The sequence below is a fragment of the Ammospiza caudacuta genome, chromosome 2 (assembly GCF_027887145.1).
Source record: "Ammospiza caudacuta isolate bAmmCau1 chromosome 2, bAmmCau1.pri, whole genome shotgun sequence".
NCBI classification, from domain to species: Eukaryota; Metazoa; Chordata; class Aves; order Passeriformes; family Passerellidae; genus Ammospiza; species Ammospiza caudacuta.
Window position 1 is genome coordinate 109648159 of NC_080594.1, and position 18190 is coordinate 109666348.

The 18190-nt window shown below is 37.7% G+C and overlaps 1 protein-coding gene across 1 annotated transcript in view; it reads left to right on the forward strand.

Annotated features, from left to right (window-relative positions):
* IL1RAPL1 (interleukin 1 receptor accessory protein like 1) overlaps positions 1-16452 on the forward strand; it is a 669470-nt gene extending 653018 nt beyond the window's left edge. The window contains exons 9-11 of the mRNA XM_058800041.1: positions 4584-4727; positions 14263-14433; positions 15734-16452. Of these exons, the coding sequence (XP_058656024.1) occupies positions 4584-4727; positions 14263-14433; positions 15734-16452 (1034 nt within the window). The remainder of the gene's footprint in view (positions 1-4583; positions 4728-14262; positions 14434-15733) is intronic.
* The last annotated feature ends 1738 nt before the right edge of the window (positions 16453-18190 follow it).

Here is an 18190-nt window from a genome sequence, read left to right on the forward strand (position 1 = left end):
ACATACATGTATTGGATATGTGTATGCTGTATAAAGCTGTGGTTCCACAGACTTTGGGAAGATTATTTGTTTTACAGCTATGCCATAACAAATACTGTACTTAGCAGGGAAAAAAGAAAGAAAGCAAACAAAAAAACCAAAAAACAAAACAAAACAAAAAAAAATCATGCTTCTTAATTTTAAAATGTGATTATGGGTTTCTTTGCTGCTAGCTTAAAGTCTGCCTACTGTTTACGGCTGATCTCTGAAATGAGACTCAGACAAGTGTTCCTGTGTTAGGCAGCTTTCTTCTTCCTTTAGAAGAAAGACACCTGTTTGTAACCAAACCTGCATGTTACAACACTGCAGTCCCTGCTCCCCTTCCAAATTATATTTATTTTATGGTTCCTTTAATAATTGAAGTCTGTGAAAGTATACCCAAACAAACTGAGAACTGCCTCTAACCAAGCCCTATCTCTTTGTGAGTTAAATTATCCAAGACAAGCAGAGAATGGAAATCAGTTTAGGCCACAAAGTTGCAAAGATTTATTTATGTGCTAACCTGAAGCTCTGTGAATAGTCCTGTTGACTTCAGAGGGATTACTTATAGTCCATGAAGCTGAGCAATCTGCGTAAGTGATTGCAAAATTGAAACCTTAGATAGACTGTAATTGGATTTTGAAAAAGGCTCAGAAACTGAATACACAGCTATAAATCACATGTGCTCAAAGTGTTATAAATCACCAAAAAAAAGAATGTTTGAAATAGAATTCTTTTTCTTAGCAGTTCAGCTGTATGAGGGCTAATTAGTGAAAAAAATTAATTTTAAATTTTTACAGATCATTAAATGTAAAGCCCCTGAAGCATGCCATATAAGTCAAAAGATATGCATCTTTGACAGAACACTTTTATTTACTTTCTTCTTACAACTTCAGTTATGATAAGTGAATTACCTGTATGACAGAGTGAAAGGAAGTTCATAAAATATTAGATCTAGGTGAAGATCAAATATATAACCAACAAATGTGTCCAATAATTAAGAAGGAAAAGGTATAAAATGAGTGCATTTATTACAAGCCATATATGCTTGATATTTCAGGAGGACACATGCTTTGTTTTAATTAGCTGTCCCTCACTGAGTTGCTTGGCCAAAGCCTCCTGATAAGGAAAAAAAATTGTAGCCATTGGTCAAAATGCTTGTAACAAATCTTGTTTTAAATTGAAGCTATTTATTCAGAAACCAATCTACTACTGCTGCAGCAATCAATGTATTTTCCTTGGAGTAGAACTACTCCTGAGCTACTGGAAGACTCTTGTTAATTGCCTGTAACTAAATGATTGCTGTGCTTCTGGATGTAACTCTCTGGCACTTGCTCGTTTGTTGTGTTTAACAGAATGCCTGTCGCCCTAAGGGTTAGCCGAGTCATTTTCCTTTACTATTTTCTACATTCAGTCTCAGTTCCTTAAGGAGAGACAGGTCTGTAATTTGAGCAACGCAGCACTGGGGCTAACTAGACTTTAAAAGGTTTGCACTTCTCATATCTTGCTTCTGATGTGGAATTGTGAAGAAATGGAATCTTTTTAGTATGTAGCCACTACAGAAAACTTGAATTTCAGCAGGAAAAACAGACCACACTTCAAAAGGAGTGTAATGCCTGCTGCAGCAACTGTGCTCAAATCACGCTGTAAAAGGCAGAATAAAGCAGCAGAAAAAAATGCTATTGTGAAGGTAGCCATGAGCTGCAACCTTGCTCTGCTCTTTACCTTGTCTTTAAAAGTCACTACATCGTTGTTGAAACTGCTGACAGACACATCACCAACACCCTTGGCACCCACAGAGCATTTTTCAGGAATATGCGCTGCCTGGGAGGAGCCAGAGCACCTTCCCCAGTTCACGCTGGGAAAACCGAGGCACAGAAACGTGAAATGGCTTCAGTCACTTGAGGGGCCCACAGCAGAGGCAGGACTGAGCCTTCTGCTTCTTCCACCTTCAGTTCAGCTCAACACAGAGTAACACTGTTCCTAAAACCCCTGAGGCATCTCAGAGCCAGCCAGTGGCCTTTTAGGGCACAGTTCAGCATCCTGAAGAAAAACAAACTGAAAACAATCAACCTGGTGTAGCATTGTGCTGAGGCCAGTCCTCCTGCCTCCATGGTGCTGCATGGAGGTGGCTGTCCCACTTCCAGCACTTCCCATTTCCAGTTCTTCCCACTTCCAGCACTTCCCATTTCCAGCTCTTCCCACTTCCAGCACTTCCCATTTCCAGCTCTTCCCACTTCGAGCACTTTGGGGTGAGCTCAGGCACCTCGTGGGCTGGGTGTAAGGATGCAGCAATCTGCTGGGCTGATCACTGCCCCTCTCTGCCTCTGAACCCTGACAAACTGCACCCAAAACACAGAGTGAACATGTGCTGGTAGATGCTGTCCAGCACAGAGGAAAGCACAAGCTGGCTCTGCTAGACCAATAGACCATGAAACTTCCTTGGCAAACAAATCTGTTTAAGAAAGAGCCACTTTGTGTACCATCACGATGGCTCAGCAGCAACACATGAAAAGGTAATTGCTTATATGTTTCAGGCTGACTAGAGAATTTTGTTGTTTGCTTTGATGGCCTAATTAAGGACACTTTCATGTGCTTTCAGATAGATTTTACTGAAGCAAACATAAAGGCATAATCTTACTTTATGGGGAAACATATAACTAAGGGGGACTCTGATGGCAAAAGTGATGCAGTGTATTAGTCTGATTTCATGCACAATGACAGAAAACAGATGAATACCTGCAGTTATTTCTTTCCATTTAATATAAAAATCATTAGTTGAGAAAAAACTTCTGTTTTCCAGTTGCAAAGTTTTTCTTTGCCTTTAGTGAGTCATAGCAGCAGGCACGTAAATAGAGTACTTTGTGCCTAGCAACCCGAAATATTAAAGCCTTTCTTCTAGTTACCATTGAACAGCTGCATCACCTGTATTACAAAATGATAAACAGGATATAGTAAGCCAGTGCAGAGTAATTTCCATTTCCATTTATATTCTAAAATACTGCATTACTTGTCTATGCAAACCACATTTTATCAAATGTTTTTAATAACATTTCCCTCTCTGGACCAGAAAAGTATTGGGAGTTTGAAATAACCACGCCAGTCTTAAAAATATCTAACACAAAAGAGTTTCCAGCACAGTTTTGGAATGAATGACATGGAATATAAATGCCTTTTTATTTTATTTTATTACACTTTTAGTGTCTTCTAGAGAGCAATGAAATCTTCTTACAGTTGCCTCATAATAATATAAAAAAGGTGTGTGATTCTCAGTAGATGCTGTCAAATAAATGCAATTTTCAATTTTTCCTCTAACCTTTTATTTCTCTAATTGAATTGTATTGTGCTGGATTATCAAATCTACACAACTAGACACAGAAAAGGTTACTCCAAGTCCACACTACTTCACTCAGACAGAAGCTGCCCCCCTGAAGAGGACATTGTGAAAATAACACTCTTTCCAGCACAGATCTTTTATGAAACAAACTCTGTACCTCAGATGTCCAAGATCTGGTATTTCATCATTCCTCAAAACTGAGTGATTTGGAAAAGCATGGAAGCTCTTCAGACTTGCCCCATCTAGTGATTTCCAATTACAAAACTGTTAACAACTCTCTTACTACCCTCCTTTTATGACACTACCAGTTTTCAGTCAATGAGCAAATGAAAAGTAACGAAGCTCTGTGATCTTCCTACAAACTGGGGGAGGCAAAAAGGAAATATTCCATGGTGGTATATTTCCTTTGGTTTGAAAAGTGGCTCCACTGCTGGTGCTGGACGCCTGTGGTGGCCACAACTGACCAGTCCCTGTCCTCAGGAACGGAGCTCCATGGTGGTGGCCCCAGTCCATCCTGTCAGCAGATGCAGCAGGGGTCTGAATGTCACAGCAGACTAACCAGGACTGTTTGCTGTGTCTGCACATCAGCTAAGCCCACTGGGGAAAAGTGAGAATAAAATGCAGACCTCTGGGAAACTATTAAAAATATTAACATAAATATAACTGAGATGGGAGGTTGTAGGGTTCCTTGGATAACATGTCTTCACATCTCTCAAGTGTTTTGTGGGGTTTTTAAAATTATTTTTATTTTTATTTTTATTTTGGAAAAAATAATGAAATTCTTAATCTTGCCCAGTTTGCCCATATTCTGTTTGTATATAGTCCTCAAGAGGGAAACATTCGCCTTTGCTTTCACTCTAAGTCAAATGACAACATTTATCTAGGTAAAGCAAACTGTGATCTATCAACAGAAAGAAAAAAGGAAGAGAATTACAAAATATACCACATATATGCACATACTCATAGAAAAACACACACACACATCCCCAGCAAAATTTAGTTTTTAAATGAGCAATTCATATGGTGTATCAGAGGGAAAAAACATCTTATTGAAGAATAAAAAAACCATCAATCAGGTATTCATTCAAGGGCTTTATAATGAAATAAATACATAAAATAACCCATCATTCATTATTTTATTTTAATGTTTAACAGAAATGCAAGGTCTGCTGCTAATCTTTCTGTGGTTTGGAATGTGGTTGTTACTGCATTTTGTAATTCTTTGCAGAGCTGATGTACACAGTTGAGCTTGCTGGTGGGCTTGGTGCTATTCTGCTGCTGCTTGTTTGTTTAGTGACTATCTACAAGTGTTACAAGATAGAAATTATGCTCTTCTACAGAAATCATTTTGGAGCTGAAGAACTAGATGGAGGTAAGGCAGATTCTTAGCACATTTCCTACTTTCTAAGAATATCTGTCTTTTATTTCTTTCCACCAAGGCCCAAATTTCATTTCAGTTCAAGATGTATTAACAACTGCAATTTTAGGTGCTGACTTGAATATACATTCCTCATGGAGCACATAAGCACAGTCACTGCTGAGCTGATGTATGTGCTGCTCTCTGGAGCTCCAGATCACATCCATGTCTTTTGGATTTTTATTCCCAACACTGAATGTAAATTGCCAACATCTGTGCATTAAAGATTTTCACTTCCTGTCAGCACTGAAAGCCAGCTTTACTTTTCTGTGAGCAAGGGGGTGTTTTTCCTAATTGTATTGAACAAATAGGTAGAGGTTGAAGTATATCTCAATTTACTGCTTGTTTAAACTGATCAGTTTCAATAAACTGTACTGAGTGTTTGGGAATATACCCAGTAGTTCCTTTGCTTGAGTTCATTTACTTAACCACTGAGCAGGCTGCAAATGGTCATTAAAGTTGTTCTGTCGTTCAAGGATGTCCAGCCTAAACAAAAGTAATCCACATTATAGGCACCAGCTCTGTCAAACATATACACAATTTCCATCTTTACCTTTTTAAGGACTGAAGGAAAAGGTAATCTTTGCCTCTAGCCTTACTAATCAAAATTCTTGTGGAACAGCAAACTGGGTTGAGCTGAAGGCTCTGATTAATTAGATTTGGTTTATTGGGTCAGAGTTCCTGATGTTTTGGGGTACCACTATGTCTTTGGTGACAGGACCTTTTTTCCTACAGAAATACTAATAAAAGGTTTTTTTGCAGGTCAAGATAATAGCTTGTAGACAGAAGCCACTGTGATATATGTGATATATTAAAATAAATATGTACTGATAAACAAGTGATAGCTAAATCTGTCACTGATAAGGAAAAGAGCAGTTGCAGAATTACAGGTCCTTATATAAGACTTCCATAATAAAATCACTAGGGAATGACCCATTTCTGCCTCCCATCTAAAAATGCACAAGGATTCAAAATAGAAAATGCCCAGAACAACAAGCCAAAGAACATCAGAACATTTTGTAACCTTCTACGGGATTTACAAAAAGATGCATTAATGTAGCAGCTCAGTGAGGAAAAAAGTCAGGTTATTCTATTTATTTTACTGAGGAGGAAACTGAGGCCCAGAGGGACTGTGAGTCATGGAGGATTTTGACAGACACCTTTTTTATGGAAGCTGAGATCCTCTCCATCCACAAAGCAGCTGCCAGTTTAAATGTGCATGTTTACTTCCATAAATTATGTGAATTTAATAATAGTCATATTAGAATATGCAGAAATAGACACTTAAAAATCCTTTCGATAGATGTAATTTTTTTTCCTCTTAGTATCAGTAAGTAATTCTTGCTTTTATAGTTGTCATTTATCTTTTTTTCAAATAATTCCAATTAATTTGAGGAATTACACTGCCAGGTGTTATACTCTTGCTTCTCTCTCTTGTCCCAGCCCAAACATTGGTCACTTGGGAACAGCAATACTTGAATAACGGATTTTAAACATCAAAAAAAGTTGTGTCTAAAAGATTCTATGATTCAAAAGGAGGAAAACCAATATCCATTCAGTTTATCCTTCTGAGCAAAAGTCATTGTTAAAGAAGGTCAAGCATGGATTTTCCTTTGAAGATCAGGGTAAACACTGATAGCTTGGGTGCTTAACCACAGCAATATAAAAAGAAAAATACTATTTATAAATTCCTAATGCAAACATGTAGCTTCTACCATGTTCAATATGATAGCAACATGGATAAAACCCATTGTGCTAATGAAATGACTGCAGCTGCACATTTCACTGTCTCTTTCGCTTCCACTCATGCAAAAGAAGGAAGACGGAGAGAAAATGTTCCACAGAAGCTCAAGACATGGCTTGTGCAGAAATAAATTGCAGACATAGACCGAGATCCCTTCCTTGGGCTTAGTTAGTTACTGACAGACACAAAATGCTGAACTCTAAAATCCTATTCTAACCACATCTCCTGCAGTGCAGCAGCAGAGCGCCCACGTTCTATTCATAATTTACACCATGTTCTGTCATACTTCAGGACAGCATGGAGATAAGCAAACACCAAAATATCACAGTCTTTTTTTTTTTTTTGTGCACTGTATTGTACCCAGAGAGGATTTGAAATGCTTTAAAGGTGAGGTCCAATTAAAATTTTCAGTTGAAAATCTCTTTTAAAATTCAATGCTTCATTTCTTCCGTGATAAGAGAACAAGCCCTTCAGGATGTCAAATCTCATCACAATTCCTTTTTCCTTTCCAAGCCTTAGACACATCAGTTTTTCTGAGGCTAACTAAAATATGCATTTTTTGGGAGGCATGGGTAAATTGTGAGAAGTATTTGAAAACAAAGTATTTAACCCTTACAGCTAATGCAACTCAATTTATTACTTTCTGTAGGGATACTGCAGATTAAAGAAGTGCCTGCAGCTGTCAATTCCTCATTTCTCTAACTTACACTGTTGAATTTCCCAGTGTTTTTTTCTCAGCCTAAGGACAAGGCTCTCCTGTTTTTCTCTCTCCTTCAGACACTCCTGCTCAGTCCTGAGAATGGGAATTGAAGCCTCCTTTTATGTTTTTATGGTTGATTCCCTGCCTTTCCTACTAGTTTGGAATACAGTAATATTGCTGCTTCACCTCTCACTCTATTCCTGTGCTCTCCAACTGCATGGGAGCTGGCTCCTCACAAGGGGATGGGGTGATGGACCCCACAATGTGTCCCTCAGTGCAGAGGAGCACAGGGTGCCCCTGTCCACTCAGGGACCTCACTGTGGGTGTCTGACAGCTCCCCAGTCACTGGAGCACAGGGAAAAGGGAAACACTCTGACCCTTGACAAAGCAGTAGCTTTTTTACCTGCAGGTGTTTGATGTGACCTTGCATCTCTGAGCCATAACTCACCACTACTGCTTTGGTGGCCAGAAACTCCCAAATCTGTTTAGGTGGAAAAATCCAGTTTAAGATCTTTCTGCATACACAGTAAAGATGATAGCTTGAAGTGCCCTGCAAACAAAGCAATGCCCTGACTGTTCTGAAAACAACAACATTTTCACAAATAGATACTTCACTGGGAACTTCTAAGGGCTAATCTTTGTCAAATGTCAGGTAACCTTTATAGCTTTGCAGCTTTAAAATTAAAAGCTTGTTTTAAAAAGCCTTGTCCATAAAGCACACTCTAGGGACTAAAATTATATTACTGAAAGCCACTCTTAGAAGTGATGATTTCTTTTGTTTTGTTGCATATTGTGCTCCAACAAAACAGATTTTATACCACGTTCTCCTCTGTGTAGATTTTTAGCAGTGCCTTTTCATGTATTTTTTACTTGAAGGACCTTCTCTTGCTGTTGTTCCTAGTTTTTAAATGACTTTATGAAAAGAAGTATTGTACTTTAACTGACAGAGTGAAAATGTAAATAGCCATTTACAAGTAGCAGTGATCAACACATGCCCTGACTTCTTTCTAGCTTGCGCTCTATGACTTTAAATGCTAATTGTATCAGAAGACATATTACCACTATGCAGAAATCTGCTTTTTATCTAAATTTAAGCTGATTTCTAGACACCCAAAAGTCAGTGGAAATTTTCCCATTATTTTACCTGGGACAACTTTCTCCTTTTACTTTTCCTGCTCATCAAATTGTGCAAGGAGCAGTCCCCAGGCATGACAGCCACATCAACCACAGTGAGGGTGGAGAGGAGAATAATTTCTCTCAGTAGTGCAGTTATGATCCTGCCTCAGAGTGGATAGGAGACTCAAAGTGACCAAATTAGCTGGTTTTGATTTTTTTTTGTTTGCCTTTCTAGATCTAAGAGGTTCCAGTGCATGTGTGAATGACTGTATGCCAGTTTTAATTTACATTATGGATAAACCCAGAAGTCGATGGGTGACAAGCTAAAAACCATTGGACATGGTCAGATAGGCAAACATACTCAAGAACTTTTACACGTGTTTGTGTTTTAAATTCTAGTTTTAGAGGCAAGACCATACAGTACAGCTAATAGAAACAGTTTGCAGGTATCTGCTGCTCCATCACCTGGGTAGAGTTTTAACCTTTTAAAATGGTGAAAGTTTTTTATCAAGGATTTGCTAAGCAAAGGTGAACACAATCTTAAAAAAAGAGAGAAAAGAAGAAATTTTACACTAGGAGGATGGCAAAAACAAGAAGTAATTGAAGACAAAACCTGGCTAAACATGTTTTAAACATAAGTCAAACTTTAGGCTCAAGGAATAAAAAAGACTGTAGGCCACTGATAGCTAAAAAGCGAGAGTTTTGTTTGAGAGCTCAAATTATGACCTTCACAATGACCCTTGGTGCTTTTAGGTTCCATCAGCTGTTTCTAAAATATTGGTCAGGGGCTCATTGTGGTGTTCTCAGTCTTCTGCTCAGCTCTCTGTGCTATGGAAACCTTGTTGAATTGAAGGAAGCCATGGCCTCTGTGCAGCTCTGTTACAGGGAAGGCCACTGGGCCAGGCCTGGGGAGTTTCCGTTCTGGAAAAGTGGCTGCTTGTTTGTTTGTTTGTTTGTTTGTTTGTTTGTTTGTTTGTTTGTTTGTTTGTTTTCCACCATATTTCTGAAATAAAGAAATAAAGCAAAGCGCTCCCAATAAGATCAAAACGTGCCACTGCTGAGCTCTCCCAGTTCCGGAAATCTTGTTTGGGTTTGGTACATGACATCTGTAATGATTCTTGGCTGGGCTGTTTGGTCTTTCATGAGAGAAGAATTTCTGCTTCGTGCTGAGGGAAAGCAAATCAATGCTCAAATTAGGAGATTGATGAAACTGGCTCTTCCTTGTAGTTCCTGTTGCACCTGGGAGTCCTTATGTAATCATGATTTTGTCCTTGCTATTATTTAACTGCAAAAGACTAGCAGGGTTCATGGGTGAACCTATGGGAATGCCCAGATAATGTCTTATTAATTGTCCAGGACAAGAGCAGATAAGAGATACTTCTTGGTGGTGTCCTGGGTTTCATCCCAGTGAAACTCTTAAGCAGCAAGTATTGGCAGTGCTTTAAGATTCTTCAGATTTCTGTGTGACTAAGTTATTAACTTTCAAATATAACTTTTACCATTGGTTTAAGCACCACCAAAGCACTTGTGTTAATGATTATGCTATGCAGGTATAGCTAGACTGAAATTACTGCTGAAGTTAGTGACTTTGCAATTACTGAATCTTCCCTGGGGATGCACAAAATAAGTTTGCAATAGCAGTCTCACCACTCGTTTATATATTCTTATTGGCTATTGGCAAATTGTGACGATAAGAAGTCCTGCTCTATGAATATCAATTTAAAATTCTATTAAAATCACCTTAGAAAAATGCAGCTCTCTTCTTTCTAAACATTACTGGTTACAAAAAGGGATTTTTCTCTTATTTAATTACAATTTTATTGATGGAAAACTGTTTCCTTTAACTCTTCTTGTTTATGCTATTTATTTACATTGAAATGCAATTCAAACAATAAAAACTAAATTTATGTCTCTACTGAATATGAGATTTTTCTACATTCTGCACATGAAATGTCCTAATTTAAAGGAAAATTCCTTATTTTTTCTCTCTTCCTATTTCACAGAATTTAAAGTGCATATGCAATTTATTATATATATATATATATATTTAAAAATAAAATATTACCAAGATCATCTTTGAATTTCAAACTAAGAGATTGTTATAGGTTAAAAAGTTCAGATGCAAACTAGAAAAAAAAGATATTCCCATATAATTCAACATCACTCACTTGCACAAGAATGTGAACTATCATGAGGAATGCTACATTTAAAATATACTATGCTATGGAAAAATTGTGTGGGTAGTTCTTAATTTTTATTAACATTAAAAGGGCTTGACATTTAAAAATAATAGAAAATGTTACATCAGCAACAGTAAATAGTGTGAAGAAAAGTAGAAGTATTTTTGAAAGACCTAGGATTTGAGTGGTTTATTCAACTCAGCATTAAATGACATTTTTTCATTATATTAAGGATAATGACTATCCCAATGTATATATTAAATGTAGCCCCTAAAATAGTGAAGCAAATACAGATTAAGAAATGCCATAATTTTTAAGCAACTACAGTCTCTGAGAAATTTTGACAGGTTCTTTGTAACCTTTCCTGAACAGATCATGTGTTTTGAAGACAAAAGTTTCCTGTATCAGTTTGACTCCAGCTCCCTGCAGCATATGGAAGGATCCAATCTCCTGTTTCCCCTTGAAATCCTGTGCATGGTCAGCTGCCTCCACTGCACTGAATGTGTCTGAAGGCACTGCCAAATAATCTGAGGATTTCAGGATGCACAGACACATAAACTAACTCCATCCTCTAGGTCTTAGAGCTTAATTGAAATAAGGTTCATTATGAAAGAAAACATTGCGGGATTTCTCCTTGTTTTGATCTCTTAATCTGTCATGTGCTAAAATCTATCATGCCAGCTAAAAGTCAGAATTTGTCACTGGCTTGAACATGGCTGATAAGAAAAAACAATACTCTAGAAAGTTTTGGGGTTTTTTTTAAATTTTTCATTATGATTTTTCTGTACCATATTAGCAGGAATATCTTCAATGTTTAAGTTTAATAAACCCTCAAAGGCCCAAACTGCTGACTTCTTGCAGTGTAACATGGAAATCATTAGAAAACACATACATCTATAATTCAAATTTGGTGTTAAATGTGCTTGGTGGTCCCTGTAGAAGAGGGAGTTTTATCTTTCTTTCTGTAGGCACCAGCTTATCATTTCTTCATGTGTAGCTGTTAAGAGAGCATGCATACAGATGAGCTCTTAGATGTCTGATAGCAATTTACTTACCCAAAGATCCCATTTGCATGTGAAAAAGTAGATGCATATAGAGTCTGGGTTTCATTTTATGCTTACACTGAGCCTTTAAGTGACTGCTGCTGAGCACATCCTCGGAATAACAAGAAGCATTTACAGCTTCATCCCCTAAAAATTTATATCACTTCTGTTGGATTAACATTGTAGAAAGTTACAGGGAGCATGACAGCATACTCTGCATTTAGATGAGTACCAAAAGGAATGGGCAGGATTAAAGAATGCATGCTCCAATGATGCAATGGGTGCTTTGCCTAGAAATCTGGGCCACTAAGTGAAGTAATCTTTCCATGTGTTATTAATAGAGATGAGGTTTGACCCTCAGTGTTTACCCCTAAGGTCTATATAAACCTGTGGCTGAGTGTGGCTCTGTGACCATTGCTCACTTAAAATCTTCCCTTTTCAGCTCCATTGAATGGTTGAGTTGATAGGACAGTTTGTAACTCAGTTTGTTTTGCCTGGAGTCTTGCAGTACTCGTGGTTTGGGGCTGACTGAAATATTTGTGGACTGAAGGCATCACACCTTGAGCACAAGCTGCATTTGACCTCATTGTGATGAATTAATCCAGAGCTGCCCCTTGCCTGAATCCCAAAAACATCTCTGCAGATATACCCTAGACCCCAACCATTCTTTGCCCTACAAATACTAGTAAAACTAGGAGGGAAAGATATTTTTCCTGCAATGCAGGATGATGCAGCTGTAGTTAGGGGAGATGCTGAGATGCTGGAGCCTCTTGATATGAAAAAATGTGTACTTTGACTAAATGCATAAGTGCAATATTTGCATATGCAATAAAACAATGTCACAGCACAAATAATCCCCTCCAAGTAAGAATGTGTGTTTGTATCTTAGCAGGCATTACTTAGCCTTTAAAACAGTTTGAATTCTACATTATTTCCTATTTATCTCTTCGAAAAATGATGCACTCTCATCTTTACTCAAAGACTGAACAGAGCAGCACTTGTCTCAAGCATGTACCATGGTCATGACCATTAATGTCTGACAATAGAATATGTCATTGCAGCATCAGCATTTTTCAGTTGTAATAATTTCCCCATATATTTGTTGACCTCACTGTGTGGTAACTCTGCTGGGTTATCACTGTCCAACTGCAGAAACAAAAACCTGCAGTGTATGTCCTTCTATACTTGATCAAATCCATCTTATTTTAAGGCATTATCAAAGACAGGAGATGCTTTTCTGTTGTTAAAGGACATGTTTTTATAAATACTCCCAAAAAATCCTGGAAAGTATGACCCATGAAAGGCAGTGCTTCTCTTTTTCTTAGTTTCTATTTTTTTTGCTGTTGTTTTGGTTGGGTTTGTTTTTTCTTTCACTTGTTTTGTTTTTTTTTTCCCTGTGGCTATAACAATGCAATAGATAATACTGCACAAAAGATGTGCAGGGCACAGAATGAGCACAGAATGGCCATTTCATGGGTTTAGAAAGTTTAAAAGTAGTAACAGTGCAACCACATTTGTTCTGTCATCTGCAAATGTTAATTAACATAGTGAACATGGTTCCTCAGAAGGGAGAGAGGACTGCTCAAGATTAGCACTGCTCCATTAATTTCATTTACACTCTTTCCATCCACCGTACAGCTGGCAGGTTTTTCAAAATAATGCTACCAGACTACAAAAAGGTGTAAAATGAAGAAAGGAGCTGCTCAATAAGTAAATGAAGTCAGCACTGACTGAATATAACATTACTTATGACACACAGTATTTAGAATATTCAATCAGATCTCTTTTATAAGCGATTGATATTCTGGGTAGTCTGTTCATAATGTTGTCAAGAGAGTTAGAAGGATGTTAACATTTCATTACTCTTGTCATTGATTTTCCTCTGCTTTCTTCACAACAAAAATCAGAGCGTGACCTCTTATTCCACTGAATTAGTTCCAGAACACTTGGCATTATTGACCTCCTAATGAAAATTAATGGCAGCCCTTTTGATTCAGTCTTTCAAGTAGGCACACCAAGCGCATTTAAAACACAGGCATGGTTATTTCTCATATTGAAGTAACACACTGTTAAGTAATTAAATTTACATTAATACAATATTAAATTTGCAAATTTAAATGCACAGAATTCAAGAAATTTAAATTACATTATCAGGAGCTGATGCTGGAAAGATTTAAGCTTGGCAATAATTTCAGACCTGGAGAATTAAAGAGTTTTATAAGGAATGCTATATGTACACTTAAAGCATTTCAGCCTCAGGTCCTAAATTTATAGTAAAATTCTGGTAAAACTGAAATACTTTTACTATGCAGCAGAGACATTTACATTAGCCCAGTTATTTCCATGCTCTTCATTCTCCTTTTATGCTAGAGAAGAATGCAAATTCTCAGTGACTTTTGACTTTTGTGCTCATGAGCTGTCACCCTACTGTTGAATGGATTTTCTTCATTCAGATCCTTACATAAAGTGACTTCTGTCTATGGACATGGAGCCTTTCTTCCTTGTGTCTGTAGAACTCAGGATTATCCCTACCAGGTGAAACAGGAAAGCTGAATGAATGCGTATCTGGAGACTGGGTGAAAGCTCGCCATTTTATCTAAACCATTTCCTCTTCCCGGAAATTTCTCCTAGAAATAATACCTGGGGAAATATCTGGGAAAACTGCTAGAATAAGGAATAAACTAACTTAATTTCCCTCTTTCCTTAGACAACAAAGATTATGATGCATATCTATCTTATACCAAAGTGGATCCTGACCAGTGGAATCAAGAAACTGGAGAAGAAGAAAGATTTGCTCTTGAGATTCTACCAGATATGCTGGAAAAGCATTATGGATACAAGTTGTTCATACCAGACAGAGATTTGATTCCCACAGGAAGTAAGTAATATCTTTATTTTCATGCGATATTGAATGAGAAAATGAGTGATTGCAGGGATTGTTTTAGTCTTGCTTCTAAATCTACTCCTTCAGAATGTGATCTTTTCTCCCATGTCTTTGAGAATGGTGAGGATAAGCAACCAAACCTTAATGTGCATTTCCCAGATAAGAGGATCATTATTTAGTAATTGTATTGTTTTAATTGAAGGTAAAACAGTGCAGAAAGGGGATGCATAAATAAAGGAAATGAAAGAAACTAACATTTTTCAGATTTTTTTGAGAACTTGCACATCTAGGAATGAATACTAAGTTCTGTGTTTTCAGTTCCTTAGATTTTGTTTGGAAATATATCCATGATTCTAAATATTACAGAAATTCACACAGGAAGGAAAAAACTGTGTTTGGACTAAGATAATGGTTGAGAAATACACTAGAAAAAAAGTAGTGAATTCTGTCAGTGTCCACTGTAGCCAATTCTATAGTGGATGTACTTGATCATTCTCAGAGACTGAATACTAGAATTGATTCCAGCTGGTACAAGTAGATCTTTTTCATGTTCCTCTCACATATTCCAACATAAGTGCAGTAATATTTTGTTAGTTGTTGTAATATTCTTCATGACTTCAGTGTAACCATATAGACAGTGACTAAGTTCAATACCTTTAATGAAAGATAAAAGAAAGGATGCTTGGTATAGACAAACAACATAGAACATCAAGCAATCTAATGGATATTTTTTAAATCTACAGCACACTAAACACTAATTTGCAGGAAATAACAATTTTTATGAATGCATGTGGAAGGGGCATGTAGGAAAAACAGAATCTTAGCCTACCAAAACAACTTAGAGTATCACTTGGATTTGAGACTGAGGTCCTGAAGCACATGGCTGCTGCTCTGTTGTTTAACTGTGTGACTTTGTCTTTTTAAAGGTAAAAATCATGATGGGCATATTTGTTCCAATAGCAATATAGATGATACAAAGCCACAGCTCATGAAAAAACACTCACAATCCATAGCACATGTGAGAATAGATGTTTTGCAGGATCACAGAATGGCTGAGGTTGGAAGGGGCCTGTGGATATCATCTTTTCCAAACTCTCTGATCAAGCAGGTCCATTTAGAGCAGGTTGCTCAAGATCATGTTCTGCCAGGCCAGACTGGCACATTTGTAAATTATATTTTTGCATATTCAGTGAGATCTTCAGGGAGCAGGGATTTGCCTCTGTTCTTTCTCACCAGTTTATGAGAGCAGACAGTTTTGTTAGATTGCTTTTTGAGCAATTGTTTTGTTTTGTAGCCTACATTGAAGACGTGGCAAGATGTGTAGACCAAAGCAAGCGACTGATCATCGTCATGACTCCAAGTTACGTGGTAAGAAGAGGTTGGAGCATCTTTGAACTGGAAACAAGGCTTCGAAATATGTTAGTCACGGGAGAAATCAAAGTGATACTGATTGAATGCAGTGAACTACGAGGAGTTATGAACTACCAGGAGGTTGAGGCCCTAAAGCATACCATCAAGCTCCTCACTGTCATTAAATGGCACGGACCAAAATGCAACAAGTTGAATTCCAAGTTCTGGAAACGTTTACAGTACGAAATGCCTTTTAAGAGGATTGAACCCATGACAAACGAGCAGGTTTTAGATGTCAGTGAGCAGGGGCCCTTTGGGGAACTGCAGACAGTCTCCGCAATTTCCATGGCTGCTGCCACCTCCACTGCTCTTGCCACTGCCCATCCAGACCTGCGCTCCACCTTTCATAACACATATCATTCACAGATGCGCCAGAAACACTATTACCGGAGCTATGAGTACGATGTACCTCCTGCTGGCACCCTGCCTCTTACCTCAATAGGTAACCAGCACACCTACTGCAACATCCCCATGACACTTATAAACGGGCAGCGGCCGCAGACAAAAACTAACAGGGAGCAGAACCCCGAAGAGGCTCACACAAACAGTGCCATACTGCCCCTCCTGCCACGGGAGACCAGTATATCCAGTGTCATTTGGTGACCGACATGCAAGGGGCTGCCAACCCCCTTGAGTAGGAGCAGAGTCTGCAGTCTGGTGCCTGGAACTACATCCTCGACTGCTGCTGTTAAACATGCATTACAATCGATAACAAACGAGGAAAAACAGGGTCTTGTACATATGTTTTTGCAATTTCTTTGTAGCATCAGTCTTCCTGTTTTACCCATGTCTCTTCCCATTCACATTTTTGACTTTGTTTTATATGTCATTGGAATTTGTATATTTACTTTTTTTTTTAAATGAAGAGACTGCTGTATAGATAGGAAACTTTTTTGCTTCATTAGTATAGTTTTAGACTTTTTTGTTTGTTTGTTTATAACCTCTCTTGGGAATGCTTGGACAAAGCTATGTTGATATCAGAAGCACCATCCATTTTGTTGGCCTGCCTAGCCATGCCTGCTGCAGCTCACCTCTTTTGGAGAGTTTTTGTTCTTAGAAGGACCCCACTTCTCACTGAGAGCTCCAGTTTCATTTCTACTCCCGTAATGTGCACTGCTCCTTCCCTGCCCTTACAAAGACCCCCATTTGGGGTAACACTACAGTCTGACCATCTAACATGTAACTTGGTAGATACCTGTCAAACAAGAGAAAATACCCAGTCTGTATCGGTTGCTTCACAGTAGTCACTAGAGTGTGTAGAAACTATAGCCGGTTTGGTTTTTGCTTTCTTGGGTTTGGTTTCTTTCTTAATTCTTATTTTAAGAATGAGTTGGTTGTATGCCTTTTATAAATATAAAAGCAACCCTATTTTTAACACGTCCTGGAAAAGTATTAATGTGGTTGTGGATTTTATTTTTTGAGCACTTTTTTATTTTTTTCCTTTCTCATCTTTCAAAATCCTGCAAATAACATTTGCAAATGTCAGGCGAGTAAGACAAGTGAGGCAATAGACACTGAAGTGCAGAGTCCTGCTGATATGTACAGTGATGACTTCCAAACCAAAGGGGAATAAAAAAGACAGTATTGTAGATGGTTTATCACTTTGTATTATAGAAAGTGTTATTTTCAAAAAAAAAAGTAAGAGCAAAACATTATTTTCCTGTGGATTTCAGAGTCCCTTGTATTTTAATGTTCCAAAAACTGTATTTGCTTTAAAACTATATATTCAAGATTAAGAAATCTTCTTTCATTTGGTTTTAGCTTGTAACGATAAATAAAACTTTATTAATTTCAACATGATTTCAGTAAGAACTCAGGCAGAAAAAAATGACGTGATTACCAGAAATATAACTGTTTTCAGAATAAACTTTATTTATACAAAATTAATATTTAAATCAGACCTGGAAGTATTAAAAAAATTTATCCACTTTAATGAATAAATAAATTAGTTTTATTTTTATGTATGATTCCATCTTTGAGGAGTTGCAAATAATGCATGTACCATGGCTGACAGGGAAGAATAAAAGCCCACCACTGTGTTTACATGCAGACATCTTTGAGACAAATTAAGTAAGCACCTTGCTCATACTTATGTTTTAAATAACGGAAAGTCCTTTCTGGTTTTAGAAGGAGAGAGGAGTGGTGCAGCTCTACAACAAATTCAGGCCAAGCTCTCTGCTGGCAGAAGCAGAGGAGCTGGAGTAGAGTTACTGGTTGCAGCACACTGTCATAGAGCCTTGGGTTTGATTTACCCTGGCAGAAGAGTAACTGGTGTCCTGGCACACAGGCCTCAAAGTCTATTTATGTAATTAATTAGCTGTAGGTGTTTTTGTGGCAGCTG